The sequence below is a fragment of the Pseudorca crassidens genome, chromosome 3 (assembly GCF_039906515.1).
Source record: "Pseudorca crassidens isolate mPseCra1 chromosome 3, mPseCra1.hap1, whole genome shotgun sequence".
NCBI lineage: Eukaryota > Metazoa > Chordata > Mammalia > Artiodactyla > Delphinidae > Pseudorca > Pseudorca crassidens.
Genome location: NC_090298.1, coordinates 83,573,235 through 83,595,902, shown reverse-complemented (window position 1 = coordinate 83,595,902; position 22,668 = coordinate 83,573,235). Strand labels below are relative to the sequence as shown.

At 36.0% G+C, this 22,668-nt stretch overlaps 1 protein-coding gene across 17 annotated transcripts in view; it reads right to left on the bottom strand.

Annotated features, from left to right (window-relative positions):
* PAM (peptidylglycine alpha-amidating monooxygenase) overlaps nucleotides 1–22,668 on the bottom strand; it is a 280,435-nt gene that overhangs the window by 12,047 nt on the left and 245,720 nt on the right. For all 17 annotated transcript variants that reach the window (XM_067731349.1, XM_067731350.1, XM_067731348.1 and 14 more), the window contains 7 exons: nucleotides 21,687–21,816; nucleotides 11,031–11,147; nucleotides 9,259–9,331; nucleotides 7,987–8,197; nucleotides 7,333–7,533; nucleotides 5,260–5,375; nucleotides 393–492 (listed from right to left, as the gene is read on the bottom strand). In XM_067731349.1, the coding sequence (XP_067587450.1) occupies nucleotides 393–492; nucleotides 5,260–5,375; nucleotides 7,333–7,533; nucleotides 7,987–8,197; nucleotides 9,259–9,331; nucleotides 11,031–11,147; nucleotides 21,687–21,816 (948 nt within the window). The remainder of the gene's footprint in view (nucleotides 1–392; nucleotides 493–5,259; nucleotides 5,376–7,332; nucleotides 7,534–7,986; nucleotides 8,198–9,258; nucleotides 9,332–11,030; nucleotides 11,148–21,686; nucleotides 21,817–22,668) is intronic.

The window sequence follows — 22,668 nt, the reverse complement described above, 5'->3', positions numbered from 1 at the left end:
GCAGCTACTGAGAGCTGAAGAGCCACGTGGGAAGGGATGCCTCAGTCAGGCCCTCTGCTTTGCCAGTCATCTCCTCCTTCTGGAACTAAGTTGGAATTAACATTGGCTTTCAATGTAACAGACCTTACTTCAGGCATCAAGAATTTCCTGTGGAATATCTGTGGAAATAAGGGGATAACTGCCAGCAGAAAAAAAAAAAAAGTTTCTTTCCGCTTTTAAAAAAGTTAATCCCTGAAATGACTACCAACAGGTCTTTTAACAACTGCCAGTCATACCTTGATTCCCTACTCTACTCCTAGCAATAAAAAGAGACGGACATGCAAATTTTTTGACATGTTTTTAAGCAATAAAACTGAGGGAAAATGTGGACAATAATGCTGTAAAAGTCATACTTTCAGTTGAGGTGAACTTCCACACGGTATTGGTGTGAGCGTCTCCAACATACACGGTCCCGTCTTCAGACGCAGTGATGTCATGAGGCATGTCGAAGTGCTGCCAAAACAAGAAGCACATAGTGCGGTGGTGAGCCTGTACTTGAGGTCTTCATGAAAAGGCAGACAAACACAGTACAGCACACAAGAAGACCATAAGCATGTTACTCAGACCAGAGAAACAATGATTCCCATCAAAGCAACTCTAGGCCAGAAAGAGTCATCCCTTCACGCACTGGACACTGCCTCTGCCAGACATAATTCTGTGTGCTGGGAAACACTGAGGCAGCCTCCTCACTGACTTTCAAGTCTTTTAAGAAGTGAACAGGGCTTCCCTGGTGGTGCAGTGTTTGAGAGTCCGGCCGATGCAGGGGACACGGGTTCGTGTCCCAGTCCGGGAAGATCCCACATGCCGCAGAGCGGCTGGGCCTGTGAGCCATGGCTGCTGAGCCTGCACGTCTGAAGCTTGTGCTCCGCAACGGGAGAGGCCACAGCAGTGAGAGGCCCGCGTACCGCAAAAAAAAAAAAAAAAAAAAAAATGAAGTGAACATTTACAAGCAGATTATTTTTTTACACTCTTGATTAGTTGTTGTTCATTATTTACCTAATTATTTATATTTATAAATAATAATAATATTTTTTGCCTTCATATTTCTTCTACCTTTAGTCATTGTCAAATTTGCCTGTTTTAATTTGTACAACTAAAAAGGACCAGGTCTTAATTCTTGTTATTATTCTCATCAAGCTATCATAAGCTTCCTTAAAAAGTACTTTTATATTACTGATAAGAGGAATCATTTCAAAGATTCAGGACATTCAGATTATTTCTGAAATGCATACTAGGCAATAAGCAGTAAGGTCGGGTTTTCTACTCTGAAGCCCAGTGTTGACAATATTTTTGGTCAGCAAAGGAAACAAACTGAGTGTGCCCTTCAGTATTTCCTGGTTTTTGTACTTACTGCAGATACACTGGTGTTTTAATATGTCTTTCTTCATGACATATTTCCATATCAAATCATGCCATCTCAATCATGAGGACACAGGAGACAGGGGAGCCCTTTATGTGACTTTATCGGGGTCACCGAGTTGGTTTCTTGAAGAGCAGCCTTAAAATGTGCTGCTTCCATTTCCATCTGTCTACTGAAGATTTCAAGGGTGCCACGTCTTGGCTAGGTGGCAGGATGTGGATGATTTTTTTCATCTTTGAGGCCAGGAGGCCTGCTTGAGTGTACCATTCTCAAAAGTATGATCAGTGAGTATGAATAGGAACATTATCCTGACTTCTGGGCTTACCAGATAGCATCTGTCCACTTTGGTTTGCTGAGTACAAAGGGTGCTAATGAGGCTAACTGCTCTTCTTAGCCCGCTGTAGGAGGGGCAGAATACATGCTCTGGAGAAACTACTGTGCTTTGAAAATCAGCAACAATTTGTCACATTGAAAAGAAAAATGAGACAGCCATGCTGAGGAGGCTCATTCCTTCAAACTATCAAATGAGCTTGACAAATGTGCAGGAGAAGGACAGAGAGCCAGAAATCAAAACACTGCCTTGCTGAAATCCCCCAAACCAGTCGTTAAATGTCCATCTTTATTTTGGGTTCAGCTAATAGGTGGCAACAGAATTGCATCACAGGGAGCTCTTCCTCTATGCCAAAATACGTTTTAAGAAACTGCTTTGCAAAAGATGTGGTTGTAAAGTACTTCATATTTTCTGATGGGAAAAATATTATAATAGGTGGAGAAACAGAGGTGAGGGGGTAATGTTTGAACTATTCATTGGTAAGGACTTTGCTTTAAATTAATCACAATATGTCATCAGTTCAAGGCTAGAATAACAATCAACCTCTATCTGTGGTTCTCAAACTGATCCAGGGAGACAGGGGTTCAGCTGGAAATATTTTGGGGCCACAGGAGCGGTTCAGGGGGAAGCTTAGTGATGGGACTTTGGGACCTCTATTCCTACTGCAGTCACAGGCACTCAACTATAATCTTTTAAATGAATTATTCTACTGCTCTGTGTCATCTGAAACAAAATTATGCTGTAAGATTTAGTGTTAGGTTTTAAGACTTCAGAGGTGGACAGATTTAAAGATCTACTCTAGGCTTTGAAATCTTCTCTTGAGGTACTTCTCCCTAACAAAATAAAAGTGATCAGAGAAAAGAATGATAGCAACGTCCTGGGCAGCTGGTGACATAGCCCAGGGCAATCTGCCCTCAAAATCTTATATTCTGTCTTAAAAGGAATTCCTTAAAAGGAATTTGTGTTCTCCATATCCTATGTTTGCATTAACACAAAATAATGTTTAAACTTACTTCATATTAAGCAAAGAAGTTTTCTAAGAAGTTGTACCAAGTTATGTTATGGTTTAATATATCCCGTGGCCTCAGTATTAAACACATTTTCGAGTCAAAAAGACCTGAGTTTAAGATCCAGGTGTGCTACTTACTGTGTAGCTTTGGATATGTAATTTCACTTGTGTGAAACTTAGGCTCAAACACTGTCAAATACTGTGATTTTAATCTCCATTGTTAAGGTTGGAGAAATAACACGAATCTGGGGTTACTATTCCCTTCTTTCTATCTTTCTGATTTATTTTATTTTATTTTTTGGTATGGAGCAGTGGGGATATTCCTTTCCTTTTCCACATGAGCATCCGTGCAGAAGAAAGAAGACAAAAAAACGCCTGCCTGAAGGGTGTATGAAAGCCGATGACAGGGACCATAGTCTTTGCTATGATTATGGGAGCAAGAATGTGGGGGGGCAACTATGTATCTTTTGCCCTCAGAACTTTTTGACACCATTTGATAGAATCATCTTCTTTATTGTCCTACTGTCTCAGCTTCCCTGCATAGAGGTAAAGATGGAGATCATACATTCAGACATAAACATTCCTAAAGAATGTAATAGAAGAGGGAGAACTGAAGTATATGAGGAGATAAGTAGTGGACAGGCACAAACAGCGGGATAGACACATTATGTAAAACTTGACTTTTGACCTGCAGGAAAAATCACTTCTTACATAGGAGTCAATACACCACATTATTCCCTTCACCTAAACTTAATCTTTGTGATGATAATCTAATTAAGTGAAAATTCTGAGAGATTCATAAACCGGTTTCAGTTTACTGAGTCAACACAGAACACATTTCTATGTTTTGGTGTAATATCAAGTCTTGTTTATTGAAAGGAAAAGCAAATTTCATCTTGGAGTTAGACTCTCTTTTCAAGTTTGCTGTATTGACCCATATATTGTGACTTATTCATTGCTGAATGTCTGATGAATACTGATGTTTAGGCACAAGGCTGTCTGAAAATTTCATTCAGGGCTGCTCTCATTTTTACGAGAGTACGGCTCATTTAGAATCTAGCCTCTAGCTTAGCACTTAGTGTTGATTTCTAGATGCATATTTGAATTAAAAGTTAATATCCTGATTGACATAGTTCATTATTATTAAAAGAACAATCAAGCAAACACTGTTAATGCAAAGTGAAGACCTGAAAGGAAGTGAAGTATCTCACTTTCTTTATCAATAGATATGAAGAAGCTCAAAGCAGCGAAACAATGAAGATCAGATAATCAGTCAGGATCTGAAACACTACTGAGGTAAAATACCTATCATCAATGTAGTGAATTTCTTTCTGAAGGGCTATTATGATTGGATATTTGATTGCTTATTGCTTTTCAGGTGAAATACTTCTACGAAAAGTCCTGTTTGTTATGTATCAATAGAAACTCCAAAAAAAAAAAAAAAGAAATTTGTACAGGAATATTTACTTCAGATTCAGTTTGGTTCAACTTGGATCCTGTAAGTTTTGTTAAACTTCAACTGAGGGAAAGGCTGTGTCCTGTTCTGTTCACCATCGTATCCTTAGTATCTAGCATAATGCCTGACACAGAGTAGGTACTTAATTAATAGCTCTAGAATGAATTTTAATAAATCCCAGACTGGCTGTCAGTGTTCTAACATTGGCATTGTAAAGTGTTTTTTTTTTAAGCTAGCAAATTTGGTGTCTTAGAGAATACTATAGGAATTTGAGTATGGAGATATGGTTTATCCAGTGGCTTACGACAGCTGCATTTTGATCCACCAAAGCTGATAAATCTTTACAAATTTTGAAAAATAACTCTTATTTGCAGCATTTTAGCTAAAACCTATGTACCACAAGCACATTCAGGCAGTGTATATGAGCATTCTGATCATTTTGGCAATCATTTTGCAAAGAAAGCAAACTGAGGAGACAGAGGGCTATGGGCACACCGCACCACAGTCACTGTGTTTGTAAAAAGCACTGTTGGAATAAACAGTGGTATACCATTGTGAGGTCAAAACTAGACTTTAGTCTTTTACCTAAACCAAATCTCTAGAACTTGAATACATTCTAAGAAGTGCTGTTTTCAAGTCTTGTTGCTCAGTGTAGTCATAGCATAAAAAAAAGCAAACACGATTTCTGTTGAATCTAAGAGAACTATAAAATTATAGTTTAACATATTGTGGTATCTTCTTTACTTGGATGAAACCAGGAAAAGACTTACATTTTAGATAATCTAACTACAGTGAATTTAAACCTGCTCTTGTGTGCAAATCAACTAAGAACCTTCGAATTGCGTACAGTGTTAATTTGCATCTGAAGAAATTCACTGAGGAATAGATAAGGACATTTATTCTAAATAAAACATAGTATACAGCACTCCCATCAACCTCGCTAAGAAAGTAATCACACGTCCTTTAAGTTTTTAAAAACTTATTCAAGTATAAATCGAATTCCAAGATTCATATTTTAGTTTTATTCTCATGAAAACTGATACACAGTTAATGTATGTGAATACCTTGCGCACTGGCTTGAAGACGTCTATAATTTCCCCATTGGAAAAGTTCATCACAAATCCTTGTACAGGTTCTTGATCCTCAAAGTAAGGCTTCCCATTCACCGCAAAGAGCAAACCTGTGAAAACATATCCAGTCAACCTTCCTTTAAAATATGGATAAGACGGGCTTTTCAATACATGTGTGTACATCACACAAACAAGAAATGTGGGGTCCACCTGGTTCCTCCAATTGGCAACAAAAGTAGAAAACAAAATACTTAGCAGATGTCTCTTTCTGAGTAATAAGATAAGGGGCAAACAGGTTAGGAGACTAACTTCCTTGTAATAGAAAAACCAGGAACTGCAAAGCTTGTTCCACTTAGGAAGCCAGTAGAAATCAGGAATACATAGATATGGAAGAGATGACATAGGTAGAGGAATAGATATATAGACATCACAGGTATTCTAAATAGGGATGGGAAGAGTCAGGTTATTTAAGGCAATCATTCTGGGGTACCAGATCTTTTAAAAAATATGTAATATCTACTATAGCTACAAGTAGAATCAGAGAAAAATATGCAAAGAAAGTGAAGTTACACTGTAGATAGAAGAATGGTCCAATTTTAAACAACTAACACTTGAAAATGTGAGATGCATATTTCAGATTATCAACGACATTTTTTCCTAATTAAAAAAATTAGACCATCTTTTTATATTAATTCCATGAATACTCTTTGAAGTAAAATTATATTTCTTAGTATAGTAGTGTTTATCCAAAATAATGGAAACTGTGATGTTTTGGTTAAATAAATACTTCAGATGATTGAATATTATGTTTTAAAGAATTAAAACACTAAAATATACACAATACTAAACCAGTGTTGAAGAGTTTTTCATCTTTCTCTAAGGATTTCAGGATAGGGGTCTTTAGCACATCATATTAAGAAAAAATCAACACTATCAACATCAATTACTATTGTGTAACGTTGTAGAGAGGATTCCAATTATAATACACTTTGTCTTTTGCTGAGATTCTCTTTTTAACCAGATTTCCTCTCATCTTTTCTCCTGATTGTTTTTCTCCTCACATTTGATTTATTTTTTTTCATTATGAACTGGATCACCCTCTTTGTTAAGTAAATGGTCTTGCCAAATTTATTCTTTAAATATGAGGTAAAAACGAACACGAGAATTTATCTTTCATTGACATTAATGAGTCCTTTATTACTTATTCCTTAGTGAAGCCAAACTTGTTCCTATTTCAGTCACTTGAGTCCCTTTATTCCATGTCCTAAATAAATTGGGGGCTGCCTCAGAAGATAGTAGCCATACACAACTTTAATAGCATAAGAAATATAAATATTATAGTGATAACCATGTAGTTAATGCAACTTTAATATAGGTATAGATATATTTACTAAGTAATTGCAAAAATTGTATATAAATTCTAGAAATATATTTTCAGTTGTTCAGTATTCATGATATAAAGAAATCTTATGCTAACTTATTTTTTAATATGAATTAAATGAACTTTACTTTGTAAGTTTGGATTATTTTTCTGAGTTTCTTTAAGTCAAGAAATCTATTTTGAAAATGAGAAAAAAATTCCAGATTTCATTGATCATTTCTCCTGACATTTACACATAAGCCTCACTTACATCACCTATTTATCTTAAAAAAATTGGCTGACACTCTTTAAAAAAATGTGAAGCAGAAGTATTTTGAATACTGGTTTTATCAACATATACCATCTGTTGATGATGTGTGAAGACATAATATTAATCATTTAATAACTAAAGCAAATGACCTTAATTAAGGAAAAATAAAAATCAACGTTTGGGAACCATTTTTTAATCTATCACAAACAGTTGCTAAATCTTTTGAGTTCTTCATTATTTCCAGATAAAGAACAGTGGCACTTGAGTTGAAAATGATGTACAATGCACTAACAGTTTTAAAAATTTTAAGATCTGATATATAAGTCATCTTCAATCCCTTAATAAAAAAATTACAATAAGAGCGTATTAAGATAAGACAAACACTTTTTAAGAATACAGTGTAGTATGAAAAAACACAAAAATAAAGATGAAATACCTGGTATATATGAAATTGCAAATACATTTCTTCCAAATGATGCATGCTTAATCTCTCGCACAAATTCTTTGGTGTCAGTTTTAAAACACTGGATCCGACCGTTTTCCCTGTCTGCCACACATAATTGGCCCAGATGAGGCACTAGGGCCAAGCTGTGAGGAACACTGAACTGGCCTGGTTTAGGATTGCTTTCAGTAGATTCTACAGAACAAAGAAAAACCTCAGATTTACAATTTGTAAAATCACCCAAAGTCTGACTCTAAAGTTTTATAATTTTCAAAATTCATGATAGTAAACCACTAAGTATCTGGAACCAGGGGAAAAAGAAGTTAAAGCACTTAATATCTCTTACCCACAAACACATTACAGATTTTCTCCCTATTTGGAAAAACTTTAAAGTTTTTGGGTAGAAGCATTCTTTTTCCTCTTATAAGACTCGTGTGTGTGTGTGTGTGTGTGTGTGTGTGTGTGTGTGTGTGTGTGTGTGTGTGTGTGTGTGTGTGTGAGTACAGCCAACTGGATGCATAAGGAGGCCCTGTTTTCCTCACTCCAGGGGACAATTACATCCTAAAGAATGTGAGGGGTGGCCAATCTCTTGTTCCTAATGATGTTGGCCAATAATTATAATGAGAGATCAAGAGTCTTACTGAGTACCTTCTCCCCACTGTGTGATGAACTTTCCACTTGGTGAAAACTGCACGATCCGACTGTTGCAGTAACCATCTGATACATAGATGGTTCCTGTGTCTGGATCCACAGCCACGTCAGTAGGTTGACAGAAGTGATTCTGGTCACTGCCTGGTTGCATGCTCTTTCCCAGGATTAACAGAGGGGCTTCTTCATTGTTTGCATTCAGTTTGAACACCTTTTAAAAAAAGAACAAAAGCCTTACCCACTTTGCATGGTTATAACTGACACCCACCCACCTGACTAAGGCAATCAGAGTGTAAGCTTTCAGAGACTTATTTAAAAGCAGGTACTTTTCAGAACTGGAAGGGACTCTAGAAATCATCTGGTCTGATTCCTTCATATGAAAAATGAGGCTTATAGAGATTAAGGGACCTGCCCAAGGTCATCCAGGTCATTAGTGGTGAATGGAGACTAGTATGGATGTCCTGTTCCACCCATCCCCACACTTCCTTTTTGTCTTTCCTTAGCTAATAGTAGAACGCTCTCCAGACAATACAAGAGCAATAAATGTTTACTGAGATGATGTTTGAAGACTAGCTATGCCTTCTGAGCTCTAGTTTCTTTTCCTACTTCTTTCCCATCTACTCATTAAACAGGTATTAAACATGAGCTTATCTTTTAAGGGAAAGACATTATGATATATACCCTAATGGAAGTATAACTTCCTTTAAAAAGAACAAAGATTTGCTGTTTTACATATAAACGTATATACTAGAGACTTTGGCTCAATTTATAGAAGATTAAGGTAGCTTAAGAAAAATACATAAAACACATAAAGTGATTAAAAAAAAGAACTAAGACCTGGGGACAGAGGAAAGAAAAGCAGATGTGGAACCTAAGGAGGTTGGGAGAAACCAAACAGTTAGTAGAGTGAAGCTTCACATCTGGCCCTAAGATTCCTGCCAGCCACACAGAGAAGGGTGACTTGATCATTTACATGTAAGTTTTTCCTAGCACTGAGTTCTAAAAGCACCATTTCAGACATGGCTGTTCCATTCTTTTGCTATAAACTTTCTGGGTCACAAAGAAAGACCCAGGGGGTGGTGGTGGTCGGATGAACTGCGAGAGTGGGATTGACATATGTACACTAATATGTGTAAAACAGATAACTAATAAGAACCTGCTGTGTAAAAAAATAAATAAAATAAAATAAAAAAAGACCCAGACAACTCCAGAGTGTTTTGAAAGCATAACTTCATTAACTTCTATTTGAATAACTGCCAAATGGAAGATTACCTGATGAAGAGCCACATCTGTGACCCAATAATTTCCATCTTTATCTATACTTAAGCCATGTGGCAAGTAAAACCTGCAAAATAAAGATAATTGTCTTAATTATATAATTACTCCCAAAGCATACATGAGAGGACATTTTTTTGCTAATTAGTTTGTAAAGGCAATATAAATTTAAAAACTGATAAATGTATACCTGTATTACTAAAGAAAAGACCAAAATGAATTGTTAAATGAAAATACCCACAAGGAGAGACCTCCTTGTGAAAAATCTTAAGCGGTATTTAACCATCTAAAAATCTATACACGAAGCCTACGTATCAATTACAAATATTATAAAGTATGGTATATTAAATAACACAAGTAACATCAATTTGAAAACAAGTTCTAAGATCATAAAGAAATGTGTATAAAACAAATTGTCTAGAGAATTATAAATGGATTTATATGGTTTGAATATGCTGCTTAAATATGCTGCAAGGTAATATAATGCTGTACTAATATAAAATATTAAATATATGACTGAAAAGCTTTAAGAGTACCTACTAAAGACAGTAAAACCCAAAGAAAACAACTTCCAGCAGACATGGGCTGTGATCATCTGAGCAAAGAGAAGTGGTGTGCTGGATAATCATTAGAGAAGGTTAATCTGTTTAACAAATCAATTGGAACGACCTGGATAAAAGAACTGTAACGTGGACAGAGACTCACAGGCTTAAGGAACTTGGACAGAGTTAAAAACACATGGACAATGTCTTAATGTGATTGTGGTCAAACCTGACAATCCACAAGCTACGTTCGTCAGCTTCTAGCCTTTGCAAGGTGTTGTAATCACAGATTTTTTTTTTCATGAGCCAAGAATGTAACACCCTGATCTTGACTAATAAACTGAACTAGATCTCTCTTTTGGTGACTGAATGTGAGAGTTATGATTTGCTTTCAACATAGAAACCCCACTGTTGGCCAAGCTGATTTAGCAGCAGTTGCTCTGCCTTCCTCTTTAATTCCTTTCTGGAATGAGATGCTTCTGATTAATGGGTAGAGCACTGAAGAGACAGGTTCAGACACAATGAGTGCTGGGGCTGGTATATTAGAAGTTGGCCCCTGACTCACCATCTTAGAATCCTATAAAAAGCTAATTATTACCATCTCCATAAGCAGCTGCATTCAAAGTGGATGGCTCCCCGCCTTTCAAAGAAGCTGGCTTTCCCTGTGCCTAAGCAGATGGAGTAGGGTATAGCTCCTAACGCTGCCAAGTTATAGCTGTTGTGGACACTCTGTAAGCAGGTGTCCCTTTCTTTCAATGACCATGAATATCAGCCAACTTTTTTTGGCTGCCAAATGCCATCTAGGAATAAGACCAAATAATGAGCAGCTTTCAAAGTCAAATTACCTATGCATGCTATGGAAAGCTGAAAGTGACATTTGTTTAGTCTTCACTTTGAGATGGGAAGAGAGAAGGCTTTTTTCTTAATGGTGATTGGTTGGTGAATTTGGTTATGTAACTTTTCTGCTCAAGAATTTTTTTTTTTTTATCCTTCAGATCTAGCTGAGTAGCAAGTCACTTCATTAGCATGTGTATCAATTCTCTCTGAAGCTTGACTACCTACTAGAATCACCTGGGGAGCTTTCAAACTACTATTTTGATACCTGGGCCCGCTCCCAGACTAAATCTCAATCTAATTTTTGGAAGCGTCCCAGGTGATTCTAATATTCAGTCAGGGTTTAGAACCACCTCTTTAGAAAATGAAAGATAGTCAAGTAATTTAACTCACAGATTTTTTCCACTGGACTGGAGTACTGCGGCATTATTTGGATCTATGACAAGAATAGTGTCTTCTTCAATTGGCCCGAGACCTCTTTGCTGGTAAATAAACTTACTGTCAAAAGAGCTAAAAAAAAAAAAAAAAAAAAAAAAAAAGCATTAGAATGGAAAATAAACCAATCAGAAACATCAGTGAACTTGAGAAATGCAGACCATTCACTTGAGATTTTAAATAGAGAATCAAGAGAAGGGCTTAGATGCGCCTGACTTCACTCTTTGACTCTTTGCCCTTCACACTTCAGATATACCATTAGCCTGAAGAACTAGTGAATGGTCAGTGGAGCAGCAGCATGGGCAGTGCCTGGAGATGCAAGGTTTCAGACGTACCAAATATGAATCGGCACTTTCACAAGATCCCCAGGTGAGTCATATTCACATGAGACTTTGAGAAACACTACCTAGAACTCTTAAAGTAACTAATTTTTTTCAAAGGCTCTTCAAAATGTTTTAATTCAATAGTTATTTTCTTTCAAACTACAAAAGGCATAACAACTTTTTGTGCAATGATAAGGAAAGTGTAAATGATAGCAGGAAGGATAGTGATCAAAACTATGTTTGCTATTTTACTTGCTGTAGGTACAACATGCAAATACATATTTTAGGATGTAGAACGGAATGTTCAAAATATTTCAAAAATATAAACCATAATTGATTCTTGAAACAAAAATGTGTTTAGAGACATAAAACTTTCTCCATATAACAATTTTTCTGTAAGTACAAAATGGACATCTATATAATAATTAATGTAAACACTAAAATGAATATGACAATTTCTGCTTTTTTAACTCTGTACCTTCCAGGTTATTATAAAATATTATGAACATGTATGTTTATATATATTTTTCATTTATATTTCTATCTGAATTGTTAGTAGTATCTTTCTTTAAGTTGACAGTTATCACAGACATTGTACTTATTTAAATACCTGTTTTGGAAATTATTTGGGATAAATAACAAAGATAAGCTCTTCTAATGTAAGCTTATGTGAAAGAGGAAAATATACAAAGCGCCAAGAGACTAACTTATATTTTCAAAAGCAAGGAATTGATCAGCACATAGTTAAGCCATATGTGTGTGGGTGTTGGGGGGCATAAAAATATATAATATATATATTTTGCCAGATGAATATTTCTGTAAAATAGAATTTCCCTTATAGAATCAGACAAGTCTGTGAAAAAAACTATTAATATTTTGTAGTTCAACTGTAGAAGCAAAAGAATCTGAATAATATTAAACATTTATGGAGAGACATTTGCAAATTTGGAAGGCGACAGACTGCTCAAATCTGTCATACCTCTATTGATTAGTTGGTTAGTATTACTTATGCAAAGTCCCAGTAGGAGAACAAACATTTCAAAATTACATTCTCTTGCCATTAAAAATATACATCACAATTATTTGAGCTTCTTGACTGTGATAGTCTTTTGGGTATTTTTTTCCTGAAAGATACTAATAAGTCCCTGAAGCAGTTCTTATTAATGATGCATTCAACTGAATAAAAAATATTGATTCAGCTTTCTCGACCTAAAACTTAAGTAATATTGCTTACATACGCTATTACGTGTAGTTAAAACCACACACCAGTACCTAGAAAAAAAATACCTAAGTTAACAAAATGGAAGTAACATCACTAACAGAGCAGATTTTATAAGACAGTCATGAGATCACTATTAAACTGAAATATAAAATTTTATTAGTTCGAACCAATGGAAGAATATACAAGGTATTATTAAATCAGGAGACACTGGTAAAGAGCAAACGTGAAGTAACTCTTTCTCAGTACTATGAAACACCAGAGTTTATCCTATATCTGAAACTGTATTTTCAATGTGACTTTCTGTACTAAAAACATCATACCAATTCCCCTAGAAAACAAAGGTACTGGATTCAACCATCAGTGATCTATATTTTTAACAACTTGTCTATGATACTGGATAACTTAAGTTCAGTATGTCTAAGACTCATAGTATGTTACAGTTTTATATTCATATGTAATAGGATAAAGTCTCTTCATTTATCATTTCTTTTAAGACCTAAGTCATATTTCTCATTATTCAGAAACATTTCATGATTTGTAGTGGCATAATGGTAATTTAAATAATGTGAAAATTATGTTTTCTCTGACTTTAAGGAGTTAAAATTTGTTTTCCCTTTTTTTTTTTAAAGAAAATTTGAGATAACTGTAGATTTACATGCAGTTGCAAGAAAAAATAATACAGAGAGATTCTGTGTACACTTTACCTAGTTTCCTCCATGGTAGCATTTTGCACAACTACAGTACAATATCATAACCCGGATATTGATATTGATAAAATCCACTGATTATACTTAGATTTCCCTTTCCATTTTGTATTTCCTAAAATTTTCATTTATTCTTGCAGTTTATTTACTTGGGCATGGAATATACTAGTACATTACTTCTCCACCCCACCCCCACCTAGGAGTTAGTAATAGGGAAAGTTACCGAGTCCTCATAATTCTTACTAAGTGCTATCCACTTGACATGCAGACAGTGTTCTGACCCACCACTGACAGCTAATAACAGTGGCAGTCCAATTGTCTATTGCATATCTTGATAAAACTGGAGCCTATCAGACCTCAGCATACCTAATTCCATATCTCTTATCTGCAAAATGACAAACCATAGAGGAAGCCTGACATATTTACTTGTTCATGATTTCCCCAAGCAATAGGTTGCAGCAACAGCAATTCTTTGGTCTGTCTTGTCATTCACTTAAATATTCACCATCAGTCTTAAATCTCTGGTCCTACTATTTTAGGAAATAACATTCCTACAACTTATGATGGAGAGAAAGTACATCTCCCCACCCCCACGTTCAAGAGCATATGTTGACCTCCTCTAATTTAAATCATGTTTTTTATAGCTTCAGCTTATTTCTCCAGACACTTAAATATTTAAAAATGCAAACTCTAGTTTAAATTACTCTCTGGCAGCCATGTAAGCTCAAAGTCAAGAACCTGCGATATTGAGCTTGGCTTCCAAGAAAACAAGCTATGTCAAGGAAGAAACATAAATAAACCCCGACTCACAGTCCCAATGCTAGTCAGATCGAATGAAATGTTGTAGCTGATGCGTAGGTAAGTGAAAACATCCTTTATCAATGGTACTGTTCTGCACTGCTCATGAATACAGAAAAAAATGTATCAAGTAGTTGATATTTTGCTGTCACAAACCTAAATTGTGTGTGGGCATCTATACTCACAATCTAGAAATGTCAGATTTCTAATGGTGGGAAAAATAGCAAAATTAACTAATTTGAGGATCATACTCTTTTATTTTATTAACCATTTTTTGGTGATGTTATAATAAATTGTGAAATAGCAAATGAAAGCCAAAAGAAAAATAAGTAACAAAGTAAATAAGCTACAGAGTAAATAAATCAGATTTTGATAATAAAAATTTGGATACACAGAAAATATCAGATCTCTCAACTTATCAAGATTTTTTTCTTAGTATCTCATTACAATGTAACAACTAATAATATGGTTTGTTTTTTAGTGTTTTTTTAATTATCACAAATTACTCCCATGTCATTAGCATGTACAGAGGGCATTTTATGTGATGCTTTAGACTAACCACTTTTCCTATGGTATTTGGCTCTATGATTATTAGTCATAGTATTACTACACTTCCCCGTATCCATTAAGGATCTCAGTGATTAGGCAAGTTCTTGAATTTACTGATATTAGCATCATTTGAACATACTAATTTACTTCAGTAACATAAATAACAAATAATAACATTCTAGAATTCTTAGAAAGATCATAGCTTTAAGGAATTAACCACAATAGGCCCAACCGTTTCACTGAAAATCTTTTGTGATACCATTTACCAGATGTCTATATGTTTAAACTGGCAGCATCAAGGGACATTCAGTCCCTCAGTGGATTGGTTGATGAGCCCTAATCCTTTCACTTGGGATCACTGGAGCCTCATGCAACTAACAACTGGCCCCTGGCAGTTACACAGGTCAAGTAATAAAAGGAATTGATGTTTTTCTGAAATGGGAAAATCACACACACACACACACACACACACTCACATTAAATCTGCCAAATAAAGTAATTTATAAACTCTTTTCTAATTCAAAGAAAAGTAACGCTCTAATAGTTCACAAACAGATGTCAGATTACAGAGCTGGATACACTGTTGCTATAGCAAACTGCTTATTTAGTGTTCTAAAGCAGCTACCCTGCATTATATGCTGCAGAGAGGTCTTTATTTCAACCACATTTAACTTTTTACAGGATATAATAATACCCTGCACATTTCACATAGTGCCTGGAGCACTGCTGATTTCTGTTTGCTTCTCTGAAAAAGCACTCAGCGGAAAAGATTGAACTGCGGGCTGTGGGCTGGAATCCATCAGTTCTTTATTTTAGCAATTTGAATCCCCCATTAATGATTTTGCACATTAGCAGCTAATCAAACAGTTTAGATAAGGATGAAAAGAAATGCTTTGCAATATTCTCACACAAAGGAACTAGAATAGGGAGAAAATAAACTTCTGTGCCATCAATCAAAATTAAGGAAATGCAAAATAAATAATAGCAACTGAAGAGAGAAGTAAAATATAATGTTGTAATTATATAAATTAAGAGGCTGGAGAAAGGACCATAGCTTTTCAAGTGAGAAAATAAGTGGAAATGTACCCTCAACATTAGGAAAGCAAAGACATACCATAATAAGACCAAAGACTTTAAATGCAATATAATTTAATACTATGTTAAAAACACTTACTTCTGAATATATACACATTGAAAAATTCCTATGAGGAAGAAAAAAGGTAGGAAAAGAAACCAGTGTGACTATTTAGTATCCTGATGGACCTACCACTAGAGACATCTCAAATAGGGATGAAAAGAACAAAGAACTAGGTATCACAGCACTGGGCTCTGTTCCATCAATAAGGCCACTGGGAATGAGTCACTTAACAAAGTGCTTTTTGTTACTCAACAGAGTGAGGCACTTTTTAAAGTCTTCATTTTTTTGGACTAGGGAACAGAGGCAGGGAGTTCACATGTCTTGATACAGGTCTCAAAGGTAGGAGGTGGTAACCAAGATTCAAACCCAGGTCTCCTGTCTTCAAAAACATGTGGTTTTCTCTTACTAGGATTGACCTCACTGGACTGGAGAATCTCCCCTCCAGTTATCAAATTTAATTTGTAGATGTAGAAGAGATAGGAAGAATAGTCACATAGCCAAGAAGAATCAGAGAAAGTGGCATAAAACTGGAAGAAAATGGCTTGAGTAAAACTGGAAATGGCAATATGAGAGAAAAGGGTAGACTATGGAAACATTCTTTTTGTAGAACTCCTTACAATTTTCTCTCAGATGTGAAGATACTAAGGTACCACTCAGTCATTTTGAGTTCAATTTTCCAGGCCCAATTAATCTTAAGGTATGAAAGAATTTGCAGATACAGAAGCAGGACCTCAAGCAGATATATCTTAACAGAGACTCCAGAAAACTAGGGAGGCAAATCTTGAACTGATTTTTATGAAAGTTAGAAAGCAGATAGATTTCTGAAACAATAGAACCTCACAAGGTTCCATAAAACATTGATGAAGAGGTGGTTTGTGAACAAATTTTTGGAGGGCAAATGGGAGAAGATTCCCAGAAGACCACACCTCTAAGGACAAAACTTGCTAAACCAATCATTCAACTATTCAATTTTATAAACAACATGTATAAAGATGTGAAAGGCAAGCTCATCAAACAGACCTAATACCAGGCTGGAAAGGACAGCTCATTCTCTGGTTAATTAAGAATAAAATAATATCTGTAAATTGAAGCAATGCTAAACCTAATGAGTGAAATGTAATTGGAATAAAATCCTGAATTCAGTGTTTTTAAAGCACTGCATAAGTATAAATTTCCAGTAAAAACTTCAGCAAAATTTCATGAAATACATTTGGAGATTCTAGTAGATTACAAATTCAACACAGAGTAACAAGGCAACACAAGATATGACTGCTGAAGAAAAGTGAATAGAACCCTTTTACACTAATAGATATCTAGAATACACATCAAGGAAAGTAATTGCATTGCTGATCAGCTAACACATGAGGTATTGTGGCCACTTCTCAACCAAACACTTTAAAGGACTGAGAAACCAGAGCACCTTCAGATGAAAGTATCATGTCAGTATGAAGACTGGCTGAGGGCCTGGGGGATATTTAGTCTGGAGAAGATAAGACTTTCTTTAAATATGCAAATAATTGACATGAATAAATGGGAGTAAATTCATTTTGCATTTGGCTGTCATGAAGGTGAAGTTACAGGACACAGATGTGAGTTTAACATAATGAAGAACTTTATGACATCTAGATGAGTCCCATAACCGGAAAGTATGTCTCATATCTAGGTCATTTGTTGGCACTGAGAGTTCAAGCTCCAGATGACTATGGAAGATTTTGTTTACAGATGTCCCAGCAGGAAGCTGGAGATGAGCTCTCTGGTGGACATTTGCTATTCTGGGTGCCCAGGGTCTACTGCCCCATTTTGTGCTAATGAAACCTCAGTTTTTCTTTAGTTGACCCAACATTCTGAGCCTCACTCTCAGTCCACTTGCTTTTGATAATGTCAACTCTACTCTCAATTCCAAGGATAGAACAAAAAGTTAGGCTAAGCGAAACAGCAGATTTCAGGGCTTCCCTGGTGGCGCAGTGGTTGAGAGTCCGCCTGCCGATGCAGGGGACACGGGTTCGTGCCCTGGTCCGGGAAGATCCCACATGCCGCAGAATGGCTGGGCCCGTGAGCCATGGCCTCTGAGCCTGCGCGTCCGGAGCCTGTGCTCCGCAGCGGGAGAGGCCATAACAGTGAGAGGCCCGCGTACCACAAAAAAAAAAAGAGTGGATTTCATTCCTCTGCCCACAGTGACTGGTTTAGGATGCAAGAAATATGACCTAAAGTCAGGTAGAACACTGAGAGTGTTTTAGAACACTGAAAGTCTCCATTTAAGGATCCCCTGTTGACCTACATCAGGGAAATAGACTACCTCTTCTATAATTCTGAAGCTGCAAGTGGGGAGAAAGATCAATCAGGGTCTAAGAATGGAGCCAACCAGGAGAAAATTGTGTTAAATAGGTGCTGGTGGTGTCGTTTGAGCTACCATACCCTTAAAGTTTTTATTTATACAAACTAATAAATTCCTTTTCCTAAGCTAGTTTGTGTTGGGTTTTCTCCCTTATTGGTTACGGAAAGAATTCCAAGTGATAAAACTTCCAAAATCCCTTCCAACTGCATGTGAAGAAATGACAAGTGGTATAATGGAAACACCTTTTAGCACCTAAAAATTAGGGATAAAACCCATGATTTACTTAAGAGGGTATGTGATGTGAGGCCGGCACAGTAGAACCTCAGCTACAGCTGAGATAAATAAAGGAAAGGCCAAGAAGCAAGCCTCTGACAATGGTGGTGATTTTGACAGAGACCGAGGAACAGCTGTTACTGAGGCAGGAGCTACCCAGCTCCTGCTGGGAGGCATTTAAAGAGCTCTAGCTGCCATGCTGCCCGAGCACCAGGGCAGACAAGAGGCTCTTTAAAGTTTCATTACACCCTGCTGGTAATAGGCATTTCCTATTTTAACTAGAAGAAGCCATACTGACAGGGAAGAAAATGGAAATCAAATTGAGAAAGGGAGTTGACAGTCATCTTTCAGGAGGGTAAGTGTTTTATCATCATCATTATTATTATTACTACTATTATTATTATTATTTTGTTGCTATGCTTATTTAGCATGATTAAGTAGAAAAGTAAGAGTTGATCAAGGCTATCAGGTAGAAATGAAGAGTAATACTACTTATAAAGACAGTTTTTGTGATATCAAAAGAGCTTTGAGTACTGAGTATTAATTAGGGATTATTATTAACTCCAAGTACTGTCTGATACTTAAAGAATGATCAACTACAAAAAATTAGGGGATATAGACTACTAAGATTTGATTTAGAACAAGCTCTAGCCTTATGGAACTTATAATTTTGTGAACATGAGAAGTATCAGGATGGGAAAGATTCTGAGGAAAATTAATACAGGATTTCTCATCTTTCTATCCAAACAGTGGTAGCGACAAGAATGCAATTTCCACCCCATTTTTAATTTCCATTGTCTCTCACTAACACATAATAAATTATTCTGGAAAGTGCTGTCTTTTTCTTTGTATAATCCTTGGATAGTCAATGAGGAAAAAGAAAAATTATGTACGTTGTCTATTCTATATAATGCAACTTATACATGTAGGAAGGATGGTCACGTATGACCATTCAACGAGCAGGGCCCACACATCCGAATCTATTTTCCTACAAAATAACTAACAGAGTAATCCACTTCTTATTCCCTTTATGAATATTAAAGCAGACAATGTTAAAAGCAGAGATCCGAGTGCCAGAAGAGAACTTCCTCACAACCATGGATTGCAAAGGCTGCTAGAGGCCAACAGGAAATACAAGAGAGGCAGAAGGAAAGAGAGATAACAAATATTCTTACACCTGAAAGATAAAAAAGAAGAAGAAAGAAGAAACAGATTTAATGAGTTAAATCAGCATGACTGCCCTGAAAAAGTCTTGCATTTTTGGCCCTTTGTCAGTGCCATTTATCAGGGTAAACACACTGGGGCTTTGGTAATGGAACTGGAATCTATTTACACATGATACTGGTTATCTAGATGAAAGCAAGAGGCCAGGAAAAAGCAGGTCTTCAGCTAGGACGGCCATATATGTCCCAGAAAATGTTCTTATGTGGCTCTTGTTTCACAGTCTTGTGTCATCTACCCCAAGCTGGCCTTTACAGATCCCTTTTTATTTTTTTCTATTAAACGATTCCAGCCTCTGCTGTTTACTTGGAATGAATATCACATTAAAATGGAAAATTGGACTTTGTCCGATTTAGCTTTAGCCAGCTGAAACAGTATCAATGGGAGAAAATGATGCTGTAATTTTCTCGTCTGGTAAAATGTGGCTAGAAATCCATGCGGAAAATGTAGCAATATTCATTAAAATGAAGAATATGCTACAATGAATAGTAATAGTTTGCTTTTGGAAGCACTTGTGAAAATATCATTAGATGTTCAATAATGACTAAGATGATGTAACAGAGATGTATAAATAGGGATGCTGAGTTCGATGGCTTTGAACTCTGAATTGATCTCTTCCTCAGATTCCATTTTTGAGTGTGACAACTGGAAAGGACAACTAAACAGTAACAAAGCTATCAATCTATTTTGAAATGCTAATTGAATTCCATCTTCAACTACACAAAGAAAACTACATACATGCGTATGTGACAGAGCAGGCTTAGCCTAAGTTAAATCAGTATCTCTGAAAATGGAGGAAGAAAACAATTGAACTGTGTATGTGGATCCTCAATTTTCCAAATGAAACCCTACAGTTGTACACTTGAAAGGAGAGATTCATTACACTTAATTCATAAGATACTAAAAAATTTACCTTCATATGTAGATTTGTGGTAAAACACATGAATAAATGGATACTCATTACTCAGGAGAATTAAGATAACCTGCTAAATTTTGGAATAAGCTTTTAAAAATACAATCATGTAAATGTGCTCGTAATCCTCTAAAAGGCAGTAAGTTTAACAAACTGGGTAAGTAGGCTGACTCTGGAGTCAGATGGAAAGGAACTGAAGCCTGACTCTGCCAGGCTAACTGTGAGGTCTGGGGCAGAACACTTACTTCCTCTTGGTTTCTTCACCTGTAAAACGTGAATGATGATGATAATAACAGTGCCTAAATGTTGTGAGGTAATTTATGTAAACAGAACAGTCACAGGAGCACAGTAAACACTCAATGAATGTTAGACTTCTTTACCAAAACTCCCTATAAGATGATAGTGGAAGATAGAATAAAAGGTTGGAAAGAGAAACCCAGAGGGAAAAGCGGGATATTAGTCTTAGTGTTATTCTCAAGTCTTGTTACTCTTTAAGTTTTCGGTGCTCATGAAAAATGCAAATTTGAGTAATAAAATTAATCTGTATGGAAATGTGAAGGCCAAGGTACTGACTATTTCTATAATATGGTGGCCAAGCTGCTCTAACTACAGTCTCCAGAAGGCACTGTTATCATGCCAGGGAGCAGTCTGATGGAAAGGGAGAGTCCCATGGCCTTACTATGGTTCTGTACCTAGTACATGAAAATAATGAAGTGCTTTATTGTAGTCAACTAGTAACTTTCTTCGTTGATCATTGATCATGATGCACTTTTTCTGAAGTCTTGAAATGCCTCAGCCATGTACTGTCTTAACTGCCTTTAATGTTACTTTCCTTAGGAATGTGAAGGTAGCTTCAAGGGGGAGAGAGCAAAATGCTAAGTAGGCAGAATCACAGACTGTTATCGCCTTCTTTCCATAAACTAGTTTGTGAAACTACCTTAATTGTTTTCAAATGCACAAGACTTTCTCTTTTCTATGTGTCACAGTCATATACTAAAAGAACAAATATGTTTTGCTCACAAAAATCAAGTTCAAAGAAAACCTTGATAGTTCTCTCACCATTATTCTCAGTTTAATGAAAAGCAATGCATGCTATTTTTATCTTCATTTACTCCTTCAAGGAAAAATTATTACTTACTTTCCATCCCAGACATGGTTACCTCTGTGGAAAATCACCAGATTATTCGTAGGGTCCAGAGCTATGCCAGAAACCTGGCCTGGTAACAAGTATACTCCAGGCCAATCCAGTGCCTCTTCTACATGGAAATCTAAAAGATAAATCCATACATTTAGTGTAAAAAAGAAAGCTAGTATAACCTCATGAAGATTCACAATGATTATAAGAAGTTCATGCAGTAATGTCACTAGATGCAAAGAAAAAAAATCAAGCCATGCTCTACATAAAATATACCACATGCACATGCCAAGGAGCCTCCTGAGCTATGAATAAAGTAAGTGACTGTGAACTTGTTTGGGGATATGCTCTTTTCCTGTTGATAAGATGCTTCGTAAAACCAGTTTATCCTTAAGCCATTAAGGGGCAAATTTGAGACAGTCTTCTTAACAAGATTCTTACTTTAAATTAGTATCTTTGAAAAATATGGCAACATGGATGGCATGATTTTAATACAAAGCTTTTAAATGTTGTAAATAAATAGTATTCTTAGGCAATAAGCCCGTTTCTGTGTGTTTGTGTGTGTCTGTCTTTCTCATCTAACTTCTGTGTAAATTGTGGATGTTCAGAATACATTAGACCTTATAATAAACCATCATTGATAATACCTTGTACAAGGAACTATGTAAAATACCAATCTCATTTCACCTAACTTTAGTGTTCCTATAACAATGGGAATGGAGAGATATTCTTTCACTGCTTATATTTCACTGTTTCCTAACACAAGAAAGGAAAACATAACAGGAACTCTATGACTGAGTGATTTACAATCACTCTCACTTCTGATCAGAATACACTTATACTTAGAGAATACCTAGGTTCAATTGTTAACCCCTTTTATAAAAATGCTCATGAATAAAGAGGTACCATGTACAGAGTAGCTATATTAACTGAGGATATAAAGTTATGAAGATGCTGTGAAATCCTTTGTATCAGTGTCAATATT